A 23,395-nucleotide genomic window follows, 5' to 3' on the forward strand; every position below is an offset into this window, starting at 1 on the left:
AACACTCACTTTCTAACATTTGGAGCGCTTAGGGGGGATTAAATTTAATTTGTGCGTGGTAAGATTCAGCACTTCAATCCAAATTATGCTGTTGAGTTAATTTATGGGGAATAGGGTGCGATTTCTTATCAACTTTGGAGCGCTGAGAGAACTTTAGCCCTAATGAGAACGAGCACGGTCGGCTGCACGGAGAAGTGTGAGCGGTCCAATATGTCCGAGAGTCTGGAGAAGCTTTTAAATGAGATTTTAACTGAATGAATCCAACAATCTTCCACACTGGCTGTACTTCTGTAGTTTTGAGAAAAAATGCACAGAGTAGAGTCATGATAAGCATTTGTAACTTATAGTTATGTATAGCCAATAATTACAATAAATGACAAGAGAAAACATCATTTGTTTCTCGATGGAGTTGTACTCCTGTGGTTGGCAACACTTTACAATAACCATCATTTATAAATGGTAAACAGATAGTTTATTGATGTTTAATCACCATTTATAAAACGTATATAGGCCATTTAGAATGGTAAATAAATAATTTATTAATGTTTAACTAACTACATAATTTATAAATGACAAATAGATGGTATATCAATGTAAGTTTATAGTTACTTTACCATTTACAAACAATTAAATTATAATTAATAGTTTATTAATAGTTTTAGTTGCACTCATTTTAACATTTTTAACACCATATTCAGTATGTTAATGATTTTGAAATGATTCATATACCTTTAAGAAATTGGTTGAAAACATTTAAAGATTCAATTTGTACCGCACTTTGTAAAATGGTTAGTAATTGGTCTATAAACCATCTATAAACATTATTTAGTTGGTTATTGTAAAGTGTTACCCTGTGGTTTTGAGAAAAAATGCACCGAGTAGAGTCATGATAAGCATCTGTAACTGATAGTTATGTATAGCCAGTAATTACCATAAATGACAAGAGAAAACATCATTTGTTTCTGGGATGGAGTTGTGTATGTTGGACGTGCATCAGTCTGCTCTGTGGGCTTTATTATCCATCTAAATCAGATTTGACTAAGCAGTGAAATGAGATGGCAGTTGTTATATGAGCCAACATAAAGATGTCTACCAGATAAATGCTCAGTTGGGACAGTAATATTAATAGCAGGTATTTTTGGGTGATGAAGGCCTGAATTTCATCATAGAATAAAAGTTCTGAGCCCTGAGTGAGTTTATTAACTTGTAATTCCCTGTATTACTTTTATGCTGCCAGACTGTTTTCTTTCTCTTCACTTTAGATCAAAAACTACTATATTATAATATTATAACTGTTGCTGTGTTTGTAAGGTGACTTTGAATGATGTGAAAGGCTCCAATAAGTAAAATGTATTATTTTTCCAAAGAAATCTGGCCAATGGGAATAAGGGAACGAGGGAACTTATAAGAGATAGATAATTTCAAATAGGGGGTCAGACTAGGGTCACGTGCAATTTTCTTGCAAAACTTCATATTAACATACATGTAAATATCTTTGTATATTTGCACATATTGTTCCTTTTCAATCCTATTTTTTTAAATTGTATTCTCTTACTTCTGTCTTCTCTGGCATCTGACAGAAACCAAAGTGAGATTTTCATTGTGCAAGGAAACATGTTTCTATTGTGTATATGACAATAAACTTTGACAATAAACTTTCATTGAGTTTTAGTGGTACTAAATATAGCCCTCAACATACATTGACATTTCTGTAAAAATTGCATTTTTGTTGTTTGGATGGCAAGCATTTCTGTTCTGGAAACTGCTGAGAAATAGCTTTAATATTTACATACCTCTGAAAGCTCTAGGTCTCTAGTTTGTGGCTGTAAATTTTCGTGACGCGGCGATTATCACAAAGGTCACAGCAAGTCATCTTATACAGCAAGTTCAAGATTCAAGAAATGCCTTAATGCATTAAGAGCATTAAGAGCCATTTAGACACAAGTGGAAATTTCTTACTCACAAATGTTGTCATTAATTGTGACCACTACAGAACGTGTCTCAGGTTACCTTACTCTTAAGGAAAAGTACATTCACAAAGTTCATTCAAAAAGATGTGTGAACACAGCTTATATGGTATGATAGCGTCTTAAGTTTTAGATTCTCTGACTCTTTGTTCTTTCAAAGGTCAGCACTTTTGAGATCATTTGAAATTGGTCAATGGTTTGTGAAGTTAGCTTGTGGAGTTTGTTCCCTTCGTATCAGCGTGGGTTCTCCCCGGGTCCTCTGGCTTCCTCCCACAATCCAAAAAACATGCAGCTTAGGTTTAACTGGTGTCTAAATTGCCATAGGAGTGAATGAGAGTGTGAATGGCTGTCTGTCTCTATGGCTACGGTCAGACTGCAGCCTGAAGTGACCCAAATCTGATTTTTTCGCCCCTATGCGACCTGCATCTGATCTTTTAATGACAGTCTGAACGACACAGATCCAGGTCACTTGGATATGTGGTCCTAAAACCGATACATATCTGATCTTTTGACATGCGACTACAGTCTGAACGGCCAGGTCGCATTCATCATACATAGGCTTACTGCTGGCGGCCATGTTTTCTGCTACTTCCGTAAACACTGAGCACGCTCGCTGCGTGTGACGTCGTCTTGTCCTCCAATGCACATGCGGGACACTTTTGGTACGTTTAAAGTTCACACTGGAGATCACATACAAGTCGCATTTAATTGGAAATGTGAACGACCTTGCAAAAAAATCGGATTCCACAAAAAAATCCGAATTGAGCATTAAGCCCTGCTGTCTGAACGTAGCCTATGTGTCAGCCTTGTGATAGTCTGGAGACCTGTCGAGGGTGGACCCCGCCTCTCGCCCAGTGACTGCTGGGATTGGCTCCAGCCCCCCATGATAAATGGTTAAGGATTAGGATAATGGATGAACCCAATGCAAAAGACTCACATGGAGACTACCTGACCACAGCACTTAAAGTGAAATGTTTTTTTCCAAAATGCCAACATTTAAATGCTGCCGAGGACACATTTTTTATTCTAAACACACATTGGACTGGTCTTTTCCCGTCCTGCTTTGGGATTACACTTGACTTGTTTCTTGTCATTAATTCAGTATTTTTTTAGTTTTATTTTGAAATACTCACCTTTTCTATCATTTAACTTCCTGCCTGTCCCACCCTGAGTTGTTCCACCTGTGTCCAGTCACGCTCCTTCCCCTGAGCATTTGGTCTTTGTGTTTCACTCTTTTGCCAGTTCATGTTTTCACTCAGTCGGTGCTTCTCAAAGTCAAGGATGCTTCTCTGGTAGGACAGGTGCGTGTGTGTTATACCAATGATTGGAAAGAGGTCGACTCACAAGTGGAAAAGGCTTGTGACTGCAGGTGCGTCATTGTGTAATTGGACATGTCCTTTTAATTCAGCGCTACAATTTCTAAACCAGTGCACGACATGGATGTGGTTTTGGCATCGGTGCTTTTCACCATTTTTGTTGAAAATGGAGGAAAAAATAATTGAATAACCGCTAGACATACAAGCAGCATCCTTGAATTCTGTCCTTGGTTGAATTCTGAGGATCCTGGACATCATAACAGTCCTTCGGCAGGTATTGATGATCCTTCACATTCAGCCCTTTGAGGATTCTTCCTTAACTTTGAGATGCACCTGTAGTTCCAGCGTTGGAGCCCTTTTCCTAGTGTCCACTTTCCCCTGTACTCATCATCATTTTCAGCTCTAAATTAATTATACACTTTAGTAACAAGCAACCTGATGCTTTATAAACGTTGATCATCCAGAGCAAACACTCCTGAAACACAGCCATCCACATGCACTGTCCCTCTATTTGACCAAATGAATGTAAACTACTGCCACTAACCAGATAAAATTTATCTTTTATCTTTATCAGATAAAATTTTAAGTGGGACAATTAAACTAAATATTTTAAGTTTTGTTTTTGAGTCTGCTCAACTCTCAACTTCTGCAATGTGCTGAATTGGCACGATTGTAACGCCGCTATGAAATGTCAGCTAATGTTGAGACCACAATTTTGAGTTAGCATTGATACGCTAATGGCTTCTCTTGTAGCTGTAACAAGCAGCGCCGCTAGCATCAGTTAGCCGCTAGCATTAGTTAGCCACTAGCATAAGTTAGCCGATAGTATTAGTTAGCCGCTAGCATCAGTTAGCCGCTAGTATTAGTTAGCCGCTAGCATCAGTTAGCCGCTAGCTTTCACTAATGAATTTCACCTTTTTCCCGCATTTCGCAACAAAGAAATAAGAGTTAGCAGAACTATTGTCCCTTGTTTTGAACCCCAACTTAAAGTTCATGATACATTGACCTCATTACCTTTTGATGTAATAGATGCTAAAAGCTGCACTACTCTTTCTGCACATCATAACAGTCCTTCGGCAGGTATTGATGATCCTTCACATTCAGCCCTTTGAGGATTCTCTAAATTAATTATACACTTTAGTAACAAGCAAACTGATGCTTTATAAACGTTGATCGTGCAGAGCAAACGCTCCTGAAACACAGCCATCCACATGCACTGTCCCTCTATTTGACCAAATGAATGTAAACTACTGCCACTAACCACACTCTCATTTGCTTTTTCCTGATACAGTAAATTAACTTTTGTGAATTGCAAAAGCTAATTTAGATAAGCAATGGAATGAGTGGCCGCTTGTCTCCATGTTCAACATGAAGAACAGCGTGACCCGCGCAGTCGGCGACGCACAAAGTCCCCGCTCGGCTCGCTGTTACATAATGAGAACCCGCCCAGCGCATCACTCTGCTGTTATCATCTTTAAACGTGGCAAAGTTGGACTCGGTGACATTCTGAGGAGTGATAATGTCTGATGCTGCCTGAGGCTATGAGCTCGCTTGACTTTCACTTTCACATCATCGACGGGGTCATTGTGAAACCTCATCACCTCTCCCTGCTCCAGACTTCATCTGAGACATCCTGATCGTCTAAATATTTCATATTCGTTGGCAGTCCTCTCATGCAAACAATCCAAATGATTTGAATTTCCCGTCTTGATCTCAGACATAGAACCCTTTGAACAGCACAGATGGCTCAACAACAACCTGTTTACAGGTGAGATGCAGCAGTGTGTGAAGTTAAAGGGTTACAATTCTATAAGAAATACATGTACATTTTATAGTTATGATCAGGACTGAAGCTAGTCAAAAGATGTAATGCAATGAAAGTGAAAAAAAAATCATATATAATATTTTTATAGCACTTTTTAGGAAAATAATTTTTTTTGCACCAAGGGGTAATACATGGCTTTTTTTTTTTTTTAACGCTTTATATTAAGGTCCTTGTAATAACCATTAATTAACAAGTAATAAGGCCCTTGTAAGTCCTTACAAGATGTGTGTTTATAAGCTTATATAAGTGTTAATAATGGCATTACAAATACCCATGACCCACCCATTAAGTCTTTGCCATGCCTTTATTAATCTTATTTTGTTTGCTTATTGATATTAAAATATACTTTATTGCTCATCTATTATAAGTTAACTATAAGTTAACTATGCTTTTTGCAACTACCGGATCTAAAGCGAGAACAATGCCTTATTACTTGTTAATTAATGGTTATTAAGGACCTTATTATAAAGCGTTACCTTTTTTTAAAATAAACTCACACTGCTCAAAAAAAGAATGCATTAAAATCAATGTGGTGGTCAATTATTGACATATCCAAGGGTGTAATAATCCCCCCCCCCCCCAAAAAAAAAATTCCAGTTTGCACTTATTATATGGAAAATATTACATATTTTGTGTTTTTATCATTTAAAACATGTGGGTTTCTATTCCTAAAATGGCATTAAAGGGTTAAAATTATTTAAGAAATACATGTAAAATTTATAGGAATGAAGAAATATATATTCAAATATAATATTTTCATAGCACTTTTTAGGAAAAGAACATTTTTTGCACCGAGGGTAATACATCAACATCTCCTGTAGGGGTGCACAAGGGTTAACACAGTGCAATTAGTTAATAATCTAAATAGAGAGAGACCTCCCAATGAAAAACAATATATATAGATATTATTTATCAACTTTCATCAGCATCGCCTGCAAAACCTACTGCTGTGTGACACTGTTTCGAGACATAATCGTGCTTATTTGCTCGTCTTGTCATCATTGCTCCTTTTAGTGTGCCACCTCTGTGGATATTAATATGATTTTACATTTTCACTGTAAAGACAAATTGTTGGAGAGACACAGGCTGACAGCTACTGTGACATATTCATCTGTTTGGTTCTGTAAAGTACCATGAAGAGATCAGTCTGCTGTGGATGCTCAAGTGGCAGAGTACCCTCAGCCGAACTAACTGCGCATTTGATTTTGGCTGTTGTTGTTGTTGTTGTTGTTGTTGTTGTTGTTGTTGTTGCCACATTACAATTCTGGAATAATACTGGTTATGATGTTGCTGCTATAAAAGTGTTTGCTTGTGTGGGATTTTGCCAAAACTGGACCACAGAGCTTTCTTTACCTCATCAGGGTGTTCTCAACTATGGTTTTTAGTTATTCCTTCAAAAAGTAATGCAATTAATGTCTTAGCCCTTCAGGTTTGTCTACCAAATTGTCATATGTCAATATCCAGCTTGAAACATTACAATGGATGTTTTTGTTGAGTTAACAACTGTAATGTAGGATATCATACACTGCAAAAAAAGAAAAGTTGGGTGAACTCAAAATTTCAAGGCAACAAACTTCGATAAAATTTTAAGTTGGACAATTAAACTAAATATTTTAAGTTTTGTTTTTGAGTCTGCTCAACTCTCAACTTCTGCAATGTGCTGAATTGGCACGATTGTAACGCCGCTATGAAATGTCAGCTAATGTTGAGACCACAATGTTGAGTTAGCATTGATACGCTAATGGCTTCTCTTGTAGCTGTAACAAGCAGCGCCGCTAGCATCAGTTAGCCGCTAGTATTAGTTAGCCGCTAGCATCAGTTAGCCGCTAGCTTTCGCTAATGAATTTCACCTTTTTCCTGCATTTCACAACAAAGAAATAAGAGTTAGCAGAACTATTGTCCCTTGTTTTGAACCCCAACTTAAAGATATAAGAAACAACAATTCACCAACTTGTTTTTGAGCATACAACTGGCTTCCTTTGTTGTGCTAATTTACATTATTGCCCTAAATGTCGATAATTTATATTTCCAAGTTTTACCAACTTAAATCACTGTTTTAGGCCAAAAAATACAAGTTGGCTTTTTTGCAGTGTATAAACAGTGACAAACCCGTTCATGATACATTGACCTCATTACCTTTTGATGTAATTGATGCTAAAAGCTGCACGACTCTTTCTGCACACATCTTTCTTATGGCCAATCAAATGGCTGTGTAGCCCTTAAAGGGTGTTTCCCCCACCACTGAACTTATGCTAAAACAGCAAACAGCAGACAGACCAGCTGGTGAAAAAAACAAACAAATAACAAGACTTCAACACTAATATTCATTTACAGTCATCTCTCTGGCCACCTGACACATTTAACCCATAAGAACCAATGGTGACACCCTTGTAACGAACACTTTAAAATCGTCTAGAATCTAAGATTAAACCCATTTAACAAGTCTAACCCATTACTAGGGTGTCCTGTATTGCATTTAACTTGTTCTGACTATATTTCCTGTCACAATATTGATATATGTTATGGAGATGCAAACAAAAAGGCAAATGGTTATTTGTTTTTTATTTATTATTAATCTGTTACCTGAAAACAAATCTGAAAATTTGTGATAATTTGGTGTTAAACAGCATTATTAATGTCTCAATTTTGAGATGTTGTGGAGATGCAAAGAAAAAGTCAAATTTGTGTTTCTGTAAGCAGAAAATGTGTAGTTTATTTATTTTAAAACAAGAAATATTATGAACACAAATACCATAAACGCCCAATGTAACGTAACACAGATCTTTGACATTTAGGTGTAGTATTTTTTTTTTTAAAACATCATAAATGTGTTCTATGTGGTCCACTTGGTCTGTGGTATATCCCCCATAATTTTCCTTTAAAGATTACTGGGTCTGGGTTCTTATGGGTTAAGCCCAATATTTGTCTTCTTTAACTTGGTTTTGGTATCTAAATGCAGCAATGTAATACAACAGACAGACACAGTTTGCAGTGAAGAGTCTGTGTCTTTCTGCTGTTTGGTGCTGAGCAGGCGGTGCACATTTTTTTAGAGCTTTTCACTGGGAACGAGTTGAGCAGAGCTGTGAGAGATGTAAAACCCTCTGTGGTGCTAAGGGTGCAGAGTTCAGGTTAATTCTCTGTGGGCTCGTCAAAACCACAGACCAGAGGAATTCATGTAAAATATCCAGAGGTCCAGGTACAGAAAAGTAAAGTATGCAAAGCTCCTAAACATCATAATGTCTAATTTGCAGTATGATTCAGCGCCATATATGGTGAAGTAGCCTCGTTTCAACATGTATGTAGTCAACAATAAAGAAACAAAAAAATCTATATTTTAACATATTTCAGTTTTGTCAGTCATATTGAACTGGAGAGATTATTTAAAGTCCTTTCATCTTGTAAATTCAACAGATTTCGCTCCACTTTTTCCTATTCAGTGAGAGAACTGAGCTTAGTTGAGTTGACCCAAAATGAAAGCAACTTTAAGGGAACAGCTGTAAGGAAGTGAATGAATGTAACAGGATACTAGTGGATAGATCATATTGGGCTCATAGATTGCTTTTCTGTGTCCTCTGGTCGGATTTGAGTCTGTTTGTCAGTTTGTGCCAATTCAATAATCCCAGACATACTGGTTTTGAAATGCCCGTTGGGAAGAATTAACATTTATTAACATTTCCTGATTATGAGCTTTTACAGCATGCCATGTGAAATTACATTTCTGTGTCTAGCTAATGTCCCAACAGTTGTCTCTTGTCTCGTCTCTCTCGTCTGTGTCTCACTTACTGACTAGAGACGCAATACTTATAAGGATGCACAGATTTGATTGCCAGAGTAGCATCACGAGATGATTTACAATGCATGCAACTGATGTGTGATGATTTTGGGAATAGTGCTGCTAAACCAGTAAAGAAAAGCTGCACCTGGTAAAACAGAAATGCTGATTTCTCACAGATAATCCATATGAATAATTGAAAGTAGTATTGAAAGTATAATTTGCTCAGAGTCCATAGACAGTTGTGGTTCAGTCCCGATCAAGACTGGAGTCCTGACGTTGAGACTCACTGGATAAAGATAGATCACTCCTCTCCCATTTACTAACAAAAATAAAGCCAGTTGGTGATATAATTTGGAGCCAGATTCTGCAGTATTGGGCGGTTGGGCCAACCAGTCAATGAAAGTTGTCAATCATGACATTACAGCATAGTTAAAATTAGTTACTTAATGCTCAGAAGAGACAATTTTGATGTAGACTTTTTTTTGTTATTTAGTTATACTGCAGCCAGCCACCAGGGGGCAATCTTGATGTTTTGGCTTCACTTTTGGGGAGCTGTCAGGTTGTCCATTTTTATATACATTTTATGGTCACAACAAGCACACAAATACAAAGATTACAAATAAACTTACCAGTTTAAGCTGGAAACTCTAAACCCAAAAGCTTTTTTGGTGTATTTTTAAATTAGTTTAGTTGCCAACCTTTAGAAATTGCCTCAGAAAAGTCTAAGGGTGGCCAATTTCCTATCCCTCATTGCAGTACATCTTACTCTCCCTCCTTTAAAAAAGGGCATTGAAATGAAAGGTGGCCTGCTGGTGCATGGCAATCATCCACCCTTTAAAGACAGTGGGAGAGGAACAGTCCACAGCAAGCTGAAAGCACGCTTTTTATCATTTCTCAAGACGTAATCCGAGGGGAGTGATGATGATAGTAGCCCAACAGGAGATGGGCTTGATAGGAAGCCAGGCTTGTGTCATAGTGCACAGCTGAAAAATAGCCATCATCTGAATGGAGTGTTGTGTTGTGATTTTCATTCTTGAGCAATACCTCAAAGAGAGCTCGGCTGTAGTAGCAAACGCAGATGGATTGCACAATGCCCTCCAGTTAAATAAAGACTAATCTTTGTTAGAAAATGGCCCCAATTGAGGACGTTCATGGGCCATTCTGCATCCTTTACTTCTGCATTACAAGCTCATAGAGCCAATCACCGGGCAAGTATACTTAGGATGAATCTAACAGCCTTGCTGATTTTCATTCTTATCACTTAAGCACATTGCACAGAGATGGCAGTGCAATTGTGAATGTATCTATTGCATTTCAAATAGCGATAAGGTGGGTTCTCTTGAATTTCTAAGCTCTCCTTTTCATGCAGAGCAGCAATAACGATAACACTGGGAGATAAAGGCTGGGACGTACATGAGCATTCATGCAGAAATTTTCTTATTAAAGAACTGTCGACTCTATAGCGTGGTGTGACTGCCCTTTGGATTGGGAACCACATTTTTAGACAGGAGCTTATTGCTTTTGCTCATCAGCAGCAGGGAGAGGGAAAAAATGACCCCCAATTTTCGCTGGGTGTGAAAATGAAGTAGACCTGGGGCACAAGAGTGACCTTTGGTGTCTGGGCTCTGACCGACTGCTGCAAACAGGCATGTAAACGCAGCCGAGACACATTTCTCATTACTAAAAAGGCAGCAAACACTGCAAAACTGTTCACATAAACAAAGCAGAGGTTTAGATGTTGTAGCCTGCAAGACAGCAGCTTGAAAACATGTTTCACCATTTCAGATGTTCATATTAAATGTGGCCATAATTAAAGTGTCATTTAAAGTGGTAAAATATGTAAAAGTACTCCCTGTGAGCACTTCAGCTTCCCAACTGTTTCCAATTGCAGGAAATCTTGTAGTTTGGGTTGTTACTCACCGGTTTTGGATCACTTTCCTGCCGAAAGTGTACTGAACATCAACATTTCAACAAAGCATTTTTTGGTTTAGAAGCTTAATTTGCTGTCCTTCTACTGCTATAGTAGCAAAGACATGCAGCTTATAGGTTTAATTGGTGAATCTAAATTGCACGTAGGATTGATTGCATGTCTCTGTGTATCTGCCCTGTGATGATCTGGCGATCTGTCCAGGGTGTCAGCTGGGTTCGAGTGTGGATAAGTGGTTAATGAATGAACTAGGCATGGAGCATTAATCAAGTTTGTCACTTTGAGTTTACATGGTTGTTCCAATTTTACGAGGTGCATTCAGGTTCCCGCAGAAAAATATGTGATCACGTAATCGTGATTCTGCGGGCCGGACTGGATGCTTTGGCGGGCCAGTTGCTGATCGCTCCAGCCGCTGTATCCACGACCTTTTGGCTGCACTTTTGTACAGCTGGAGGTGGTGGAGACGTGTCACCCATTCTAATCTCAGTTGTCAGTGTCACAAATTTACCCAAATTTGGATCACCTTCCAGCTGGAACATGTTCGATTGTCTAGCTTTTGGTTTAAAAACCTTTATTGGTCATTTTCCATTGGTTTAAATGGTTGCTTTACTCTGGCTAACTACCGTGGCTGCTGTGATGGTGGTACAGAAACAACGACAGCACAGAAGTGGAAGACTTGGAAATTCTGACCAATCAGAAGTCACAGAATGAGCTTTTTCAGGAGGGGTGATTAAAAAAACGGGGTATCAAATGGAGCATCTTAGAGTGTGAATGAGATGCAGCAGCCATGGGCAGTTTCAGAAAAAATAGGTGTTTTTGAACATGTTCGAGTACAAAACCTAATATGTACCTGAAAATTAACATAATAGGTCCCCTTTAAATCTCTTCTTTCAGGTATGACCACATTATGTTGCCCATACACTGTTGCATGTGACTCCAGGTCTATTAACATATTTAGCATAATTTTTGTGAACGTTTTTAACGGTTTTATAGGAACTGGTTATTACAGAACAGTAATTACTGTACCATATGGTACTAAATGTTTTACCAAGAGGATTGGAGTTACGGCCTCGTAAAGCATCTTAAATATCACAACATGAACAGAACCAACGTCACAGGTGGACAATTAACTTCCCACAGCCGGACTGGACAGATGTTCACAGCTTCATTGTGTCTAACATCGTCCATTCTGATTGAAGGTCGAAGACATTGACAAACAGGTCAAAGCAAATAAAAGGAAGTGTTTTACGATCTGATCAGTGTAGTTTCAGTTGTCTTTCTATCATGTAGAGCCTGACTGACATAACAACATATCAGCCAATAGACATTTTTAGCCAGAGTAGCTCTCGGGACAGCAATGTCAGTTGGTAGATAAGCTGGTTACTTTTTTAAAGTAGCCAAACTTAAAGCTGTATTAATTGACCTTTTGGCCACTTGAGGGCAGTGTAACAAACTGAAAACATCAGTCAAGTTTTGATAAACAAAAAGAAGAACTGAAGTAAGTTTCAGATAGAAGGTTTATACCTTAAATGTACATTTGGCAGAAGATTAATAAACACCATCACTCATCACCTATGTAAAGTTGTCAGTTACAGCACAAAAACTAGATGGCCAAAAGTATGTGGACGGCCAAACTTTGTACGTATTTTATAGTAGCACACAGTTGCCTATTTACTTGTGATGGCCAAATTAATCTTCATGAAGCTTCACAAACCATGTCCTTTATTTTCTGAGCCAACCAGATGGCGCTCTTTGTTCAATCAAGTGTTAAAAGCACACCGAACTGCTGTACCTTGAGGTTTTCAAGGCTGTTAACCCTTTATCAGGCAAAGAACTATATTTGGTAACTTCAGGTAAGATTTCGAGAAAAAAGTTGCAAATTTTCTAGATTAAAGTGGCAAATCTGCGCAAAAAAAAGTCACAGATTTGTGAGAAAAAAGTGGGAAAGAAGCTCCTTTTTTCTCCCAGGTTCACCACTTTAACCCTTAATAGGGCACTCATTGAAATACTTGCAAATTCCAAATTTCAACCCTAGAGAATATTGGAGGATATTACATACAGCCAGAATGTGTAAAAAAAACCATACAAAAATAATATTTTGAGAAAAAAGTTTACAAGATTAAAGTGGCAAATCTACGAGAAAAAAAGTGCAGATTTATGAGATTTAAAGTGGTGAATTTCAGAGAAAAAAGTTGCTTTTTTTCTCGTGAATCTGCAACTTTTTTCGCGCAGATTTAAATCTCTTAAATTTTTTTCTTGTAGCTCTGCCACTTTAATCTAGTAAATTTGCAACTTTTTTCTCGAAATATTACCTGAAGTTACCAAATATAGTTCTTTGCCTGATAAAGGGTTAAATAAAGGCTGCTACAGTCTCTCACCTCATTGGGATCTATGGGTTATGACACATGCATGATGTAGCTGGAGCTGCAGTGTTGGAGGTTACAGCAGATGGCGCTAGAAATAAAGGAATGGTGGTCTGTCAGGTGCTCTTTGGGTGCACCAAAGAAAGTAAAAAGAGTCACAGGACAGAAGGGCATCATATCATTGGGGTACAACAGTGGAACTGGAGCTGTGATGTTGGAGGTTACAGCACATGCAATAGAAATAAAGGTTTCTGCACAGGTGCTCTTTGAATGCTCTTACTGACAGAACCAGGGTGTTGTATGATGAGCCACCCAGAGAGCCTTCGGCAAGTGCGGAGCAGACTTTACTATACGTGCTGTGACCCAGTGATAAAACGCCATAAAGCTCTGCGACTTTCCTTCTTTTTTAACTCCCTTGAGCCTTTTTTCTCTAAACCAAGAGTGCCATCTAGTAAGCAAGTACAATAAATTGTTAAAGAAGCTCCATCTGAACATCACTACTATTTATATATTCAGCACACACAGTTTTCTACCAACCCAACAGAAGCAAATCTAATATTCACTCTTCTTTAAGCTCTGTTTTGCTGTTTTTCTTTACTATGTTAATCAACTATGTTAGGGTTTTTAATTTTTTTTTTTCTTCTGAAAGCAACTGCCTGCTTGTGGGAATGAGGTTGATGGGAGTGGTGAGAGTGAACAGAAAAAACATTTAAGCTGTGGGCCGTTAGAAAGCAAAACAATGTGCTAAGATAAAAACGCTAAAATGCTCCGTGGAGTTGGCTGCAGGAAGTGGAGAGTCATTATCTGTGAGTTAAGTTACACCTTGTACATGATACAGTTATGGCATATCTGTAAATATACAAATGATGAGTGCAGCTGTAAGTGCATTGCCTGCAAATTAACTAAATGTAATATTCCCCTCACAGATGATTACAATCCCAGAATTCACTTGGAAAACAGCAAGATCAAAACCTCACTGTCCTCAGTGGTAGCTGCAACCCTGGTTATGGCAATCTCCAACATATCTTCTGCATCACTGTATTGCTATGCCTTGTTGGTGCTTATTCACCAACGTATACACCAGTGCTCCCTATTTTCAGGATTTGAGGTTCCCTGAGGCTGAACACACACAAAGGACACACACCTGCCACTGCATGCACAGCATGAGCGGATAGATTTTCTCCTTGGATGGAAATGGAATAGTTTATATCCATGACTTGTATTTAAAATAGTGACCTGCAGCCAAGACTTTCATCCTAAGACACTTATAGAGCAGCGAAGTGCCGGTCCCTGCTGATCTCAGATCAGTCTGATTCCTGCAGATCACAGCAGAGAGGCTGACTACTCTCATTTTTTTGTGTTAAAGAACGCCTCAAACATGCCAGCAATACTTTGCTTTTTCCCTTTTCTATTGGGAAACATGACAATATTTCCATTGATTCGGAGAATATAACTGTCTGAGCACTGCAAGAGGCTGTTGCTGCACAGCACAAACAAACTAATCCTGCTCACAAACAACTAGATGGCGCTTGGAGAGTGCAACACTCAATAGTTCTCTGCACACAGACATCACTCCCAGCACTTCAGTTTTAAGCCATATTGATTTCATGCCAGAAATAAACAAAGAGTACTCTTTAGAAATCCCAGATCCATATCACCGCTAAAATCTAATCCGCTTTTCATGGATTGAGGCCAATCTGTCCAGACTCTACTAGAGTCACTGGAGATATCCGACAGGAAAATAAGTAGAGATGAAAACACTGTGATGACAGCAGAGAGGAGAAGTTAACTTACCATCATCCTTCACCAGAACCTCCTTCTGGCACATGTCTTGCACGTTCACCGTGCAGTTGACGATGAACTCTGGTGTGGAGCAGTCGTGTGTCATCTCTTCACACTGGTAGCACTGAATCTGCAGAGCCAGCCCTGCAACACACACACACACACACACACACACACACACACACACACACACACACACACACACACACACACACATTCAGTCAGTTATGTCAGTTATTAGGTCTCTCTATCTGCATGATGTCTTCATGATGGCACTTTCAGGAGGTTAAATGGCCTCATTGCACATTTTCATTAACATTCTGCATTTATTATTTCTAAGAGTTTCATCTCAAAGTGAAATTTTCGGACTTTCGGTTTGTTGCACTCTGACCATCCCTAATTGATGTGACAGACATGCTCAATTATTCAGCTGCAGAACATTTATTTTAGCAGCATGTTGTTGCAACATTTCATCACATCTTGCTCTGAGAGTTAATATTTCACTATTTCTGCTGTAAAAAAACTAATTTGCTTCAAGTGAACTTGCTTTGGACTGTCTTTCAATATTTGCAATAGTCCACCTTTAATAATTGGGGCTTCTAAGACCATATCAAGGGGTCACGTATCAGAAATAAGAATGATTGTTGCAGATTAGACAAAAAAATGTCTCAGTCTATTTACACTTGTCAACAAACTGGATTCCGACTGGTATATTGGTTGACTGATACTGCCAATATCAAATATAATGCAGAAGATGGTCTGGTTGATTTCTAAATGGTGTTAGCAGTTTAAAAAACACGTTTTATTCATTCTTTATTTTCTTATTTCTAGAATTGTTTGACATACACTGTATGTATAATGTATTATAATATCTATAATAATGTTAAATATTCTTGAACAAAGTTATTTGATGCCGTCTGAGTCCTTTTGTTTTGTCCGGTAGGTTTATACAATACACAGAGAAAGTCTATATTCATTGCAGCCAAGACATTCATTATATAATCCAACATATCGTTTATCAGTCTTTGCTTCTAAAGTATATTGGTCTGGCTCAATTAGACAGATCTGTAAAAATCCACAAAGAATGACTTTAAATCTTGTTTGTAGCAGAGATGGACTCAAATGTTTCTTCAGCATGAAAGGGACAAAAAATGACAAATCAACTCAAGAAAATTCTCAGTCGGCTGAGATCAAGATAGCAATCAGTTATCTGATCGACCGAGGGGGAGGGAGACAAGATGAGAATTTATGCACAAAATAATCAAACTTCATAATTCACCATTAGCAAACATCAGCATAACTCTGCCTTCCAATGCACAGAATGCATCTAACAGCAACCAGTAAACATGCAACATATAGTTTTGTTTATGGACTTGTGATTATCATTTTCAGTGATGGAATGTAACAAAGTACATTTACATGAGTAAAGATGCATTATTGTATTATTGAGTATTCCTTTTTTGATTTTACTTTAAACATTCACTTCACTACATTTCGCAGTGAAACAGTGAAAATCTTCCTCGTCTCGTGTTATTTGTAATGGAGTCTCCTGACAAGGTTGATAAGCAGGATGCTTTTACGCACTGATAAATAATTTCCCTCAGCAGACTCCTCTTCTCTCTGCGATCACTGCGGAACATTATAGGACATGAAGAAGGAGCCCAAACTCGTGGAGACATTGCTCCTGTGAAATGGAGTCGGACTGGTTTCTTTACTGTTGATCTGCAGTATTTAGGAAAACTTACCTGGAGCGCTTGCCACAGCGACACTACAGCTTGGTGTCAATAAATCAATAAATTTGTGGCTGATCGATACTTTAAGTGCATAAAAGCTCTCCCTTGTCATAAAAAAAAGAGAAATCTGCTCAACTTTAAAAGATGGATCAGCTCAGATCGCTCCCAGCTGCGCGCGTTCCTTCTCCAAAAAAAAAAAAAAAAAAAAAATCAAGGAAGTTTTGGTGTCAAATCGCTGCGTAAAAGTGGCGTTTTTTTTATTCCCGTGAAGTGTGTGTCCATACCTGAGCTGCAGACGAGCAGGAGCAGAGTGGAGACGGTGAGCAGCCGCATGGTCGGAGCAGGAACATGAGTGTGAGGCGCGGAGACAGGGCAGCTGGCAGCCTGGCATGGTGAGCTCAGCCTGACACCTCCTGCGATGCTTCACCTCTCTTATCAGCCGCCGACGCACGCGCACGTGCACGATTCCATTGTTTACCACGTGACCAAAAAAAAAAATCATTGTTTTTTTTTGTTTTTTTAACACTTTATTTGTGATTTTTCAATTATCATACAGAACAATCATATTCTCTGTTTAACAAATAATCACCCAAAAAAAAAAACAATCCTGAAAACAAACAGAGACAGATCAAGCTCAAAATCAGCGTGACAAACTCGTAATAGCCAACAGACAGGAAAAGACAAGAGGAGAAAAACAAAAATAAACAAAAACAAAACGAAACAACAAGTGCACCTAATACTTCATGTTACAGGATTGTTCAAGGGTAGGTGTAATCATTCAGAATTCCAGTTCCAGGCCAGGTAAATTGTTCACATAAGTTATTAGAGGGTCCCAGGTTTTGTGGAATCTGTTAGTGGAACCGTTGAGGGTACATCTGATCTTTTCCATCTTAAGGTTCTGCATAACGTCCCTTATCTAGTGGTGATGTGATGGAGGAGTGGCAACCTTCCACTTGAATAAAATTAAGCGTCTAGCTTATAAGGAGGAAAAGGCAATGACCCTCTGTAAGTGAACAGGGAAAAAAAAAAAATCATTGTTTTGACATCCTAAGGAACCTCCAATGTGCTTTTCTTCTCAGAATTATCATTATTAATATTTTATATGTGGTTGAATCATTAGATTTGTTGTTGCTGCCACCAACTGATTTCCCCACCGGGATCAATAAAGTCTCATGAAGAGTCGTAAAAAAGCTAACAGGCGTTCATTTCTGCTCTTCCGACCATCCTAAATCTGTCTTACAGCCAAATAACTCCACAAGCTTTATTCTCTTTATTTATAGCTCATCATTTTTCAGAAATTAGACCATAAACTGACAGTACAGATTCAGTGCTTTCACCTCCAAAGTCCCCCAATCAGAGTTTTAGTCATCTCAGGGCCAAAAATCACCTCATTACCATGCTTCAGTTTTATCTGCGTCCCCCCTTTGACCTAATATATCAAATCGATTCAAGATAATAGCGTCTACCCACTTTACTTTAGTTATGAAAGTATTAGTTTACTTTAAGTGTGAGAATCAGAAGGCGAGACTGACCCATGTGAGATTTTGGAGATTGAGATTGATTTTTCAAGGGGAAATATTTACTGATTACCAATATGGTGGCCGCTATACAGTGATTCTTTTTAGCTGGAATAAAAGATAGACCTTTATATAGGTTGTGCACCAATTTGGTTAGAGGTGGGGGAAAATACAGCAGAGTATCGGGATATTTTGCGTGGCAATATTATTCATGGCCGCCAAGTATCAATATTTGGAGCCTGTGGTCCGTCAGTATTTTCACAATTTTTTTGTTTTTTTTTCTGGGGGCTCACTTTAAGGAATGTACTGGTATCATATGAAACTAGAAGATCTAAGGAATCTACTGTATATGCACCATGTGTGTCAGGATATCGTTGTCCAAGTAACGCTGCAAAGTTACGCTTTTTTATGTTTCATTCAAAAAATCCAGAGCAGTGAAGCTTGTTGTTTTTTAAAGTCTGATAAAATGCTGCAGTTGTTGTCGTCCATACATGTTTGATATCAGTTCAGTTCAGTTTGACTGAATACTTTGTTGGTCAGTCTGTGGGTTTGACTCTCGTTGTGGAGAAATAAAAAGACTGAAGTGAGATGAATAGACTGAGAATTTTCTCTTATTGGACAAATCAATTCTTGATTGAATTTAACTTTGTGGATACAAAATACAGTTAAACAGTTGAATAAAAATGTATTGTATCACAATATTCACCATATCGCAAAATGCTTAAAATCGCAATAATATCGTATCGTGACTCAAGTATCGTGATAAAATCGCATCGTGGGGCCGAAACGTTGATTCACAGATTTTGTACTGGTACGACTTATTGAAAGGTACTCAGAAGGCTGTTTTCTTAACCAAATATTTCATGCATATGTAACATTATTATACATTGTAGACTACATTACCATCATTGAAGAAGTAGTTCTACACCTTACTGCCCTTTTGCTTTTGCTTTTCAGCATCTGTAGGTGACAGGACATTTTATTTGTCCACCACTCTGCTGGACAAACTACATGATGATGACACTGTGTCTAGATACTGACATGTCCGTGATTGGCCAATATCATCTGACCTGTTTATCTGTCATACTAACGATAGTCTGCATCAAACCATGCCATTATCAATAACTGCTATTGTGACATAAAGTTACAGCATACGATCTGAATAATGTCTCATGAAATGCACTGTAAATATATATGACCATAGCCTCATCTGATGAAGAATGACTGTATTACACAGAATAACCTTTATTTGAGCAGACAAATCCCAATGAAACAATTTGTCTGTTTTCCAGTTAGCAGCACAGCAGAACAGCTTTTAAGGATAAGGCTGCTGTGATTCTATATTTTCTTCAACAAATCCCCAGGATACAGTCATTGTTGGGATTTGTTGGCAATAAGAAAAATAAAGAAATTCAACAGCATCATCCTTTAAATCCAGCCGAGTATCCCCAGGAATTACCTCTATATTCATTCTGCCCCTCACTGGTTTAGATTCAGTGCCAATCATAGACGATACAAAAGAAGTGGAAGAAGTCACATCACCAGAGTATCATGTTGAAGCCTCCAGTTTGTCTTTTTTGACCATAATTGCACGAGAGGGTGAAGTTGGCTGGCTAGCATCCATAAGTCAACCTGAACAGCTGACTTTTAGTTCATGCTTAAACAAACTGTGAAAGTGTCAACGTTCTAAAGGGAAAACACAGTGTGCCGTTGTAGCAAGTCGGCAATAACAAGGTAGCCCTAGGGCATACCCTGCTTCCAACATGATCTCACGGGAATCCGTGAAATAGCCACGGATTTGCTTAACTCAAAATCTGTGGAATAGCCACGGAATCACTCAAATTTCCGTGAAACTGACACGGATTTCGCTACAATGCAAGTTAATGACAGTCATATCCCGTGGCTATTCCAACATACAAAGTGATTATGTACATTCACTGAGTGAATATTTAGAAAAAAACACACACATGTCTTGCTAGAAATGTGATCAAAATCCATTTTTATGCAGAAACTAAGTCAAAATATTGATTTTTTTCACAAAAAATGAGAGAACTGTCCGCCATGTTTTTTGTTCTGACCGCCGGGACCTTGAAAGTCACGTGACTTGGAACAAACCAATTGGAAAAAATATCCATGTAATAGCCACGGGATATGACTGTCATTAACTTGCATTGTAGCGAAATCCGTGTCAGTTTCATGGAAATTTGAGTGATTCCGTGGCTATTCCACGGATTTTGAGTTAAGCAAATCCGTGGCTATTTCACGGATTCCTGTGAGACCAGGTTCCCCGCTTTATTGTCTATTTTACTCTAAATGGGACCATAATTGATCAAATAAACTTCATGCTGTTTTGCAGAAGTCTTGAAAATAGCAATTGAGACCATAAACTCATTAGGAAAATGTTTCCTGAGGTAATAAATCATGTGAGAAGTATCATTCTCTCAAAGTCTTCTCTGTCAGTCAGTGGAGTCGCCCCCTGCTGGTCATTAGAAAGAATGCAGATTTTAAGGAACTTCTGCATTAGCCTCACTTCTCAGATCCACGAATGACGTGTTGCTCTTTATGTTTGAGGCTGGAATGTAAATTTGGAGTGATGAACAAGTGTGTAGTGAGTTAAGTTCACCTTTTTATTAACCGTAACCAATTTAAACAAGTGTTTTTGCTGCTTAAACTTAATCATGGTGTTAATGATGCCATAATCATGGCCTGTCAATTATCTGAGCCATACCACAGTAACCATGAACAGATATTGTAGAAAAACACATCAATGTATGTAATCCTGGGTTTTGTCGAATGTCCAATATTGATGTCCTTAAGAAAGAGTCACGGCCATTGAATTCAGGTAACAAGGGAAACAAAGATAAAAGCAGGCAGACAGGATCAGTTTAGAGGTTTAATGGAGGTGTATGTGGGCTTGCTGGCAGGTACAGACACTCAAGGGAGTCCAAGTCCAGAATCAGGCAAAAGGTCAAAACAAACTGGTAAGAAGTTCCAGATCCACATTCAGGTTTCGGGTAACATGGCAACTATTGCCACATTTCCCCTGCGTGGTTCTGCACAGCTCTACTCGCTCTTTATGGTTTTCCATTAGCAGCAGTTGTGGATAGTACCTGACTTTTATTAGTACTTCTCCAGTTGAGGTTGCAAGCAAGATGAGCTGACACTAGAAAATTAAATTAAAATGTGTAGAGTGTAGAGAGAATTGAATAGTCAAAAATAGTCGGTAACACTTTACAATAACCATCTAAGTGATGTTTATAGATGGTTTATAAACCAATTATTAACCATTTACAAAGTGCTATACATATTTAATCTTTAAATGTATAAAAAAAAAAATCCTTAAATGAATTAAAAGTTACATGAATCATTTCAAAATCATTAACATACTTAATATGGTGTTAAAATGTTATAATGAGTGGAACTAAAACTATTAATAAACTATTAATTATAATGTAATTGTTTGTTAATGGTGAATTAATTATTCATTTACATTAATATACCATCTATAAGCCATTTAGTTAGTTAAACAGCAATAAATTATCTATTTACCATTCTAAATGGCCTATAAATGGTTTATAAATGATGATTAAACATTAATAAACTGTCCATCTGTTTACCATTTATAAATGATGGTTATTGTAAAGTGTTACCGAATAGTCAAACTACCATCAGTAGCCATGCAGGGCTGATGAAGAAATGTGGAACAAGTGTGTAGATGGGTTGGCAGTCAGGTGACAGAGAAAGGAGAAAAAGTCTGAAGGTACCTGGTGGAGGGATGGAAAATGAATGGAAAATCTCAGAATAGAGAAATACAAATTCATTAAAGGGGACCTATTGTACTTTTTTCCTCATTCTCTGTCATTTATTTATAATTTTGTTAAATTTTGTTGTTTGTTTTGTTGGTTGATTATCTTAAAAGCTTCAAATAGTCTGCTAAATGTATGTAAAAATAATCCCTGTGAGCCAGGTTTTTCAACATTTTCTTGAGCTTACTTCAGCTTGTTTCTTTTTATGATAATCTTCTCTTTGTTGATTTTTTCACAGTTGAAAGTGTTATCATCACTCCTCACCTTTGTTGGTTAGGTTTAGGCCTGAGGAATGAGATAGGTTAGATATGAGTAAGACCATCAGAGGCAGAGTAGAAAAACTGACCAATCAGAACAGATAATGCTTTTTTCAGGAGGGGGGTCTTAAAAAGACAGACTCTAAAACGAAGCGTTTCAGACAGAGGGGGAATACAGGTATATTCATACAAACGGTATGAGGAAAATAAAGTGTTTTTTAAACACTGGTGAACAAATGGTGGAACCGACATCAGGACCTCAGACAGCCTATACATCTTCCGCCGCAGGCTGAATACCTACCTCTTCCAACAATACCTCGGTTAAGTCATCTAAAAAATAAAAATAAAAATAAAAAAAACGCTCTACTCTTCTATTTCTTCTCTTCGTTAGCATATAGCACTCTTGTAGCGATTACAGATGGCTCTTAAAGTTATGTACTTACTTGATTCCTGTACACTGTAAAAAATGTTTGTAGAAATTACAGTAAAACACTGTCAAATTACATCAGAAATAGGTCGTAAAATTTAACATTGTACATCACCGTAGTAGATACTTTTAATTACTGTAAATCAAAGAATAGCATAAAACTTTAAATTCTACAGTCATAAACTGTAGAAAACACACAGTTGTGCTGTAAAAATAAACAATTTTCATGTCAAATGAATGGAGAAATACCATGATGACACAATTATCCTGAAAGTAATGGGATTATTCAGTATAAATTACAGTTTTTTTGCTGATATTTACATTTACATACGCTCACTGTATTTCTTACGGTGAAGTTCTGGCAACCACAGCTGCCGGTATTTTACCGTAAATTAAACAGATTTTTTTTTACAGTGTAAGGCTAGTACCATCAGGTCAAATGCACTTATTGTAAGTTGCTTTGGACAAAAGCGTCAGCCAAATAACATGTAATGTAATGTGATGTAATGTAAAATTAAAACATTTTAACATGTTCTAGTAGAAACACAAAATACAAGTATGAACCTAAAAATGAAGACAAAATGTCCCCTTTAAAGGCAATACAGCGAACAGAATTATCTGTGTGTGAGGATCTTTCAAACAAATACAGGATTTTTCTGATTGGACTAAAGTTAATTGCAAAAATTGTTTTCTTTTTACA

General features: G+C 37.8%; 1 protein-coding gene across 2 annotated transcripts in view; it reads right to left on the bottom strand.

Moving 5' to 3' along the window:
* Positions 1–17,153, bottom strand: part of LOC131978504 (ly6/PLAUR domain-containing protein 1-like) — a 28,023-nt gene extending 10,870 nt beyond the window's left edge. Inside the window, exons 1-2 of one of the 2 annotated variants that reach the window (XM_059342163.1) lie at positions 16,973–17,153; positions 14,968–15,099 (exon numbers count right to left, since the gene is read on the bottom strand). In XM_059342163.1, coding sequence (XP_059198146.1) covers positions 14,968–15,099; positions 16,973–17,021 — 181 coding nt within the window. In that variant the 5' untranslated portion in view covers positions 17,022–17,153. Of the gene's footprint in view, positions 1–14,967; positions 15,100–16,700; positions 16,859–16,972 lie in introns of those variants that run through there. The other variant, XM_059342162.1, reaches the window with a different exon arrangement.
* Between the last annotated feature and the right edge of the window lie 6,242 nt (positions 17,154–23,395).

Source organism: Centropristis striata, chromosome 10 (genome assembly GCF_030273125.1).
Source record: "Centropristis striata isolate RG_2023a ecotype Rhode Island chromosome 10, C.striata_1.0, whole genome shotgun sequence".
In the NCBI taxonomy this organism is placed as follows: domain Eukaryota; kingdom Metazoa; phylum Chordata; class Actinopteri; order Perciformes; family Serranidae; genus Centropristis; species Centropristis striata.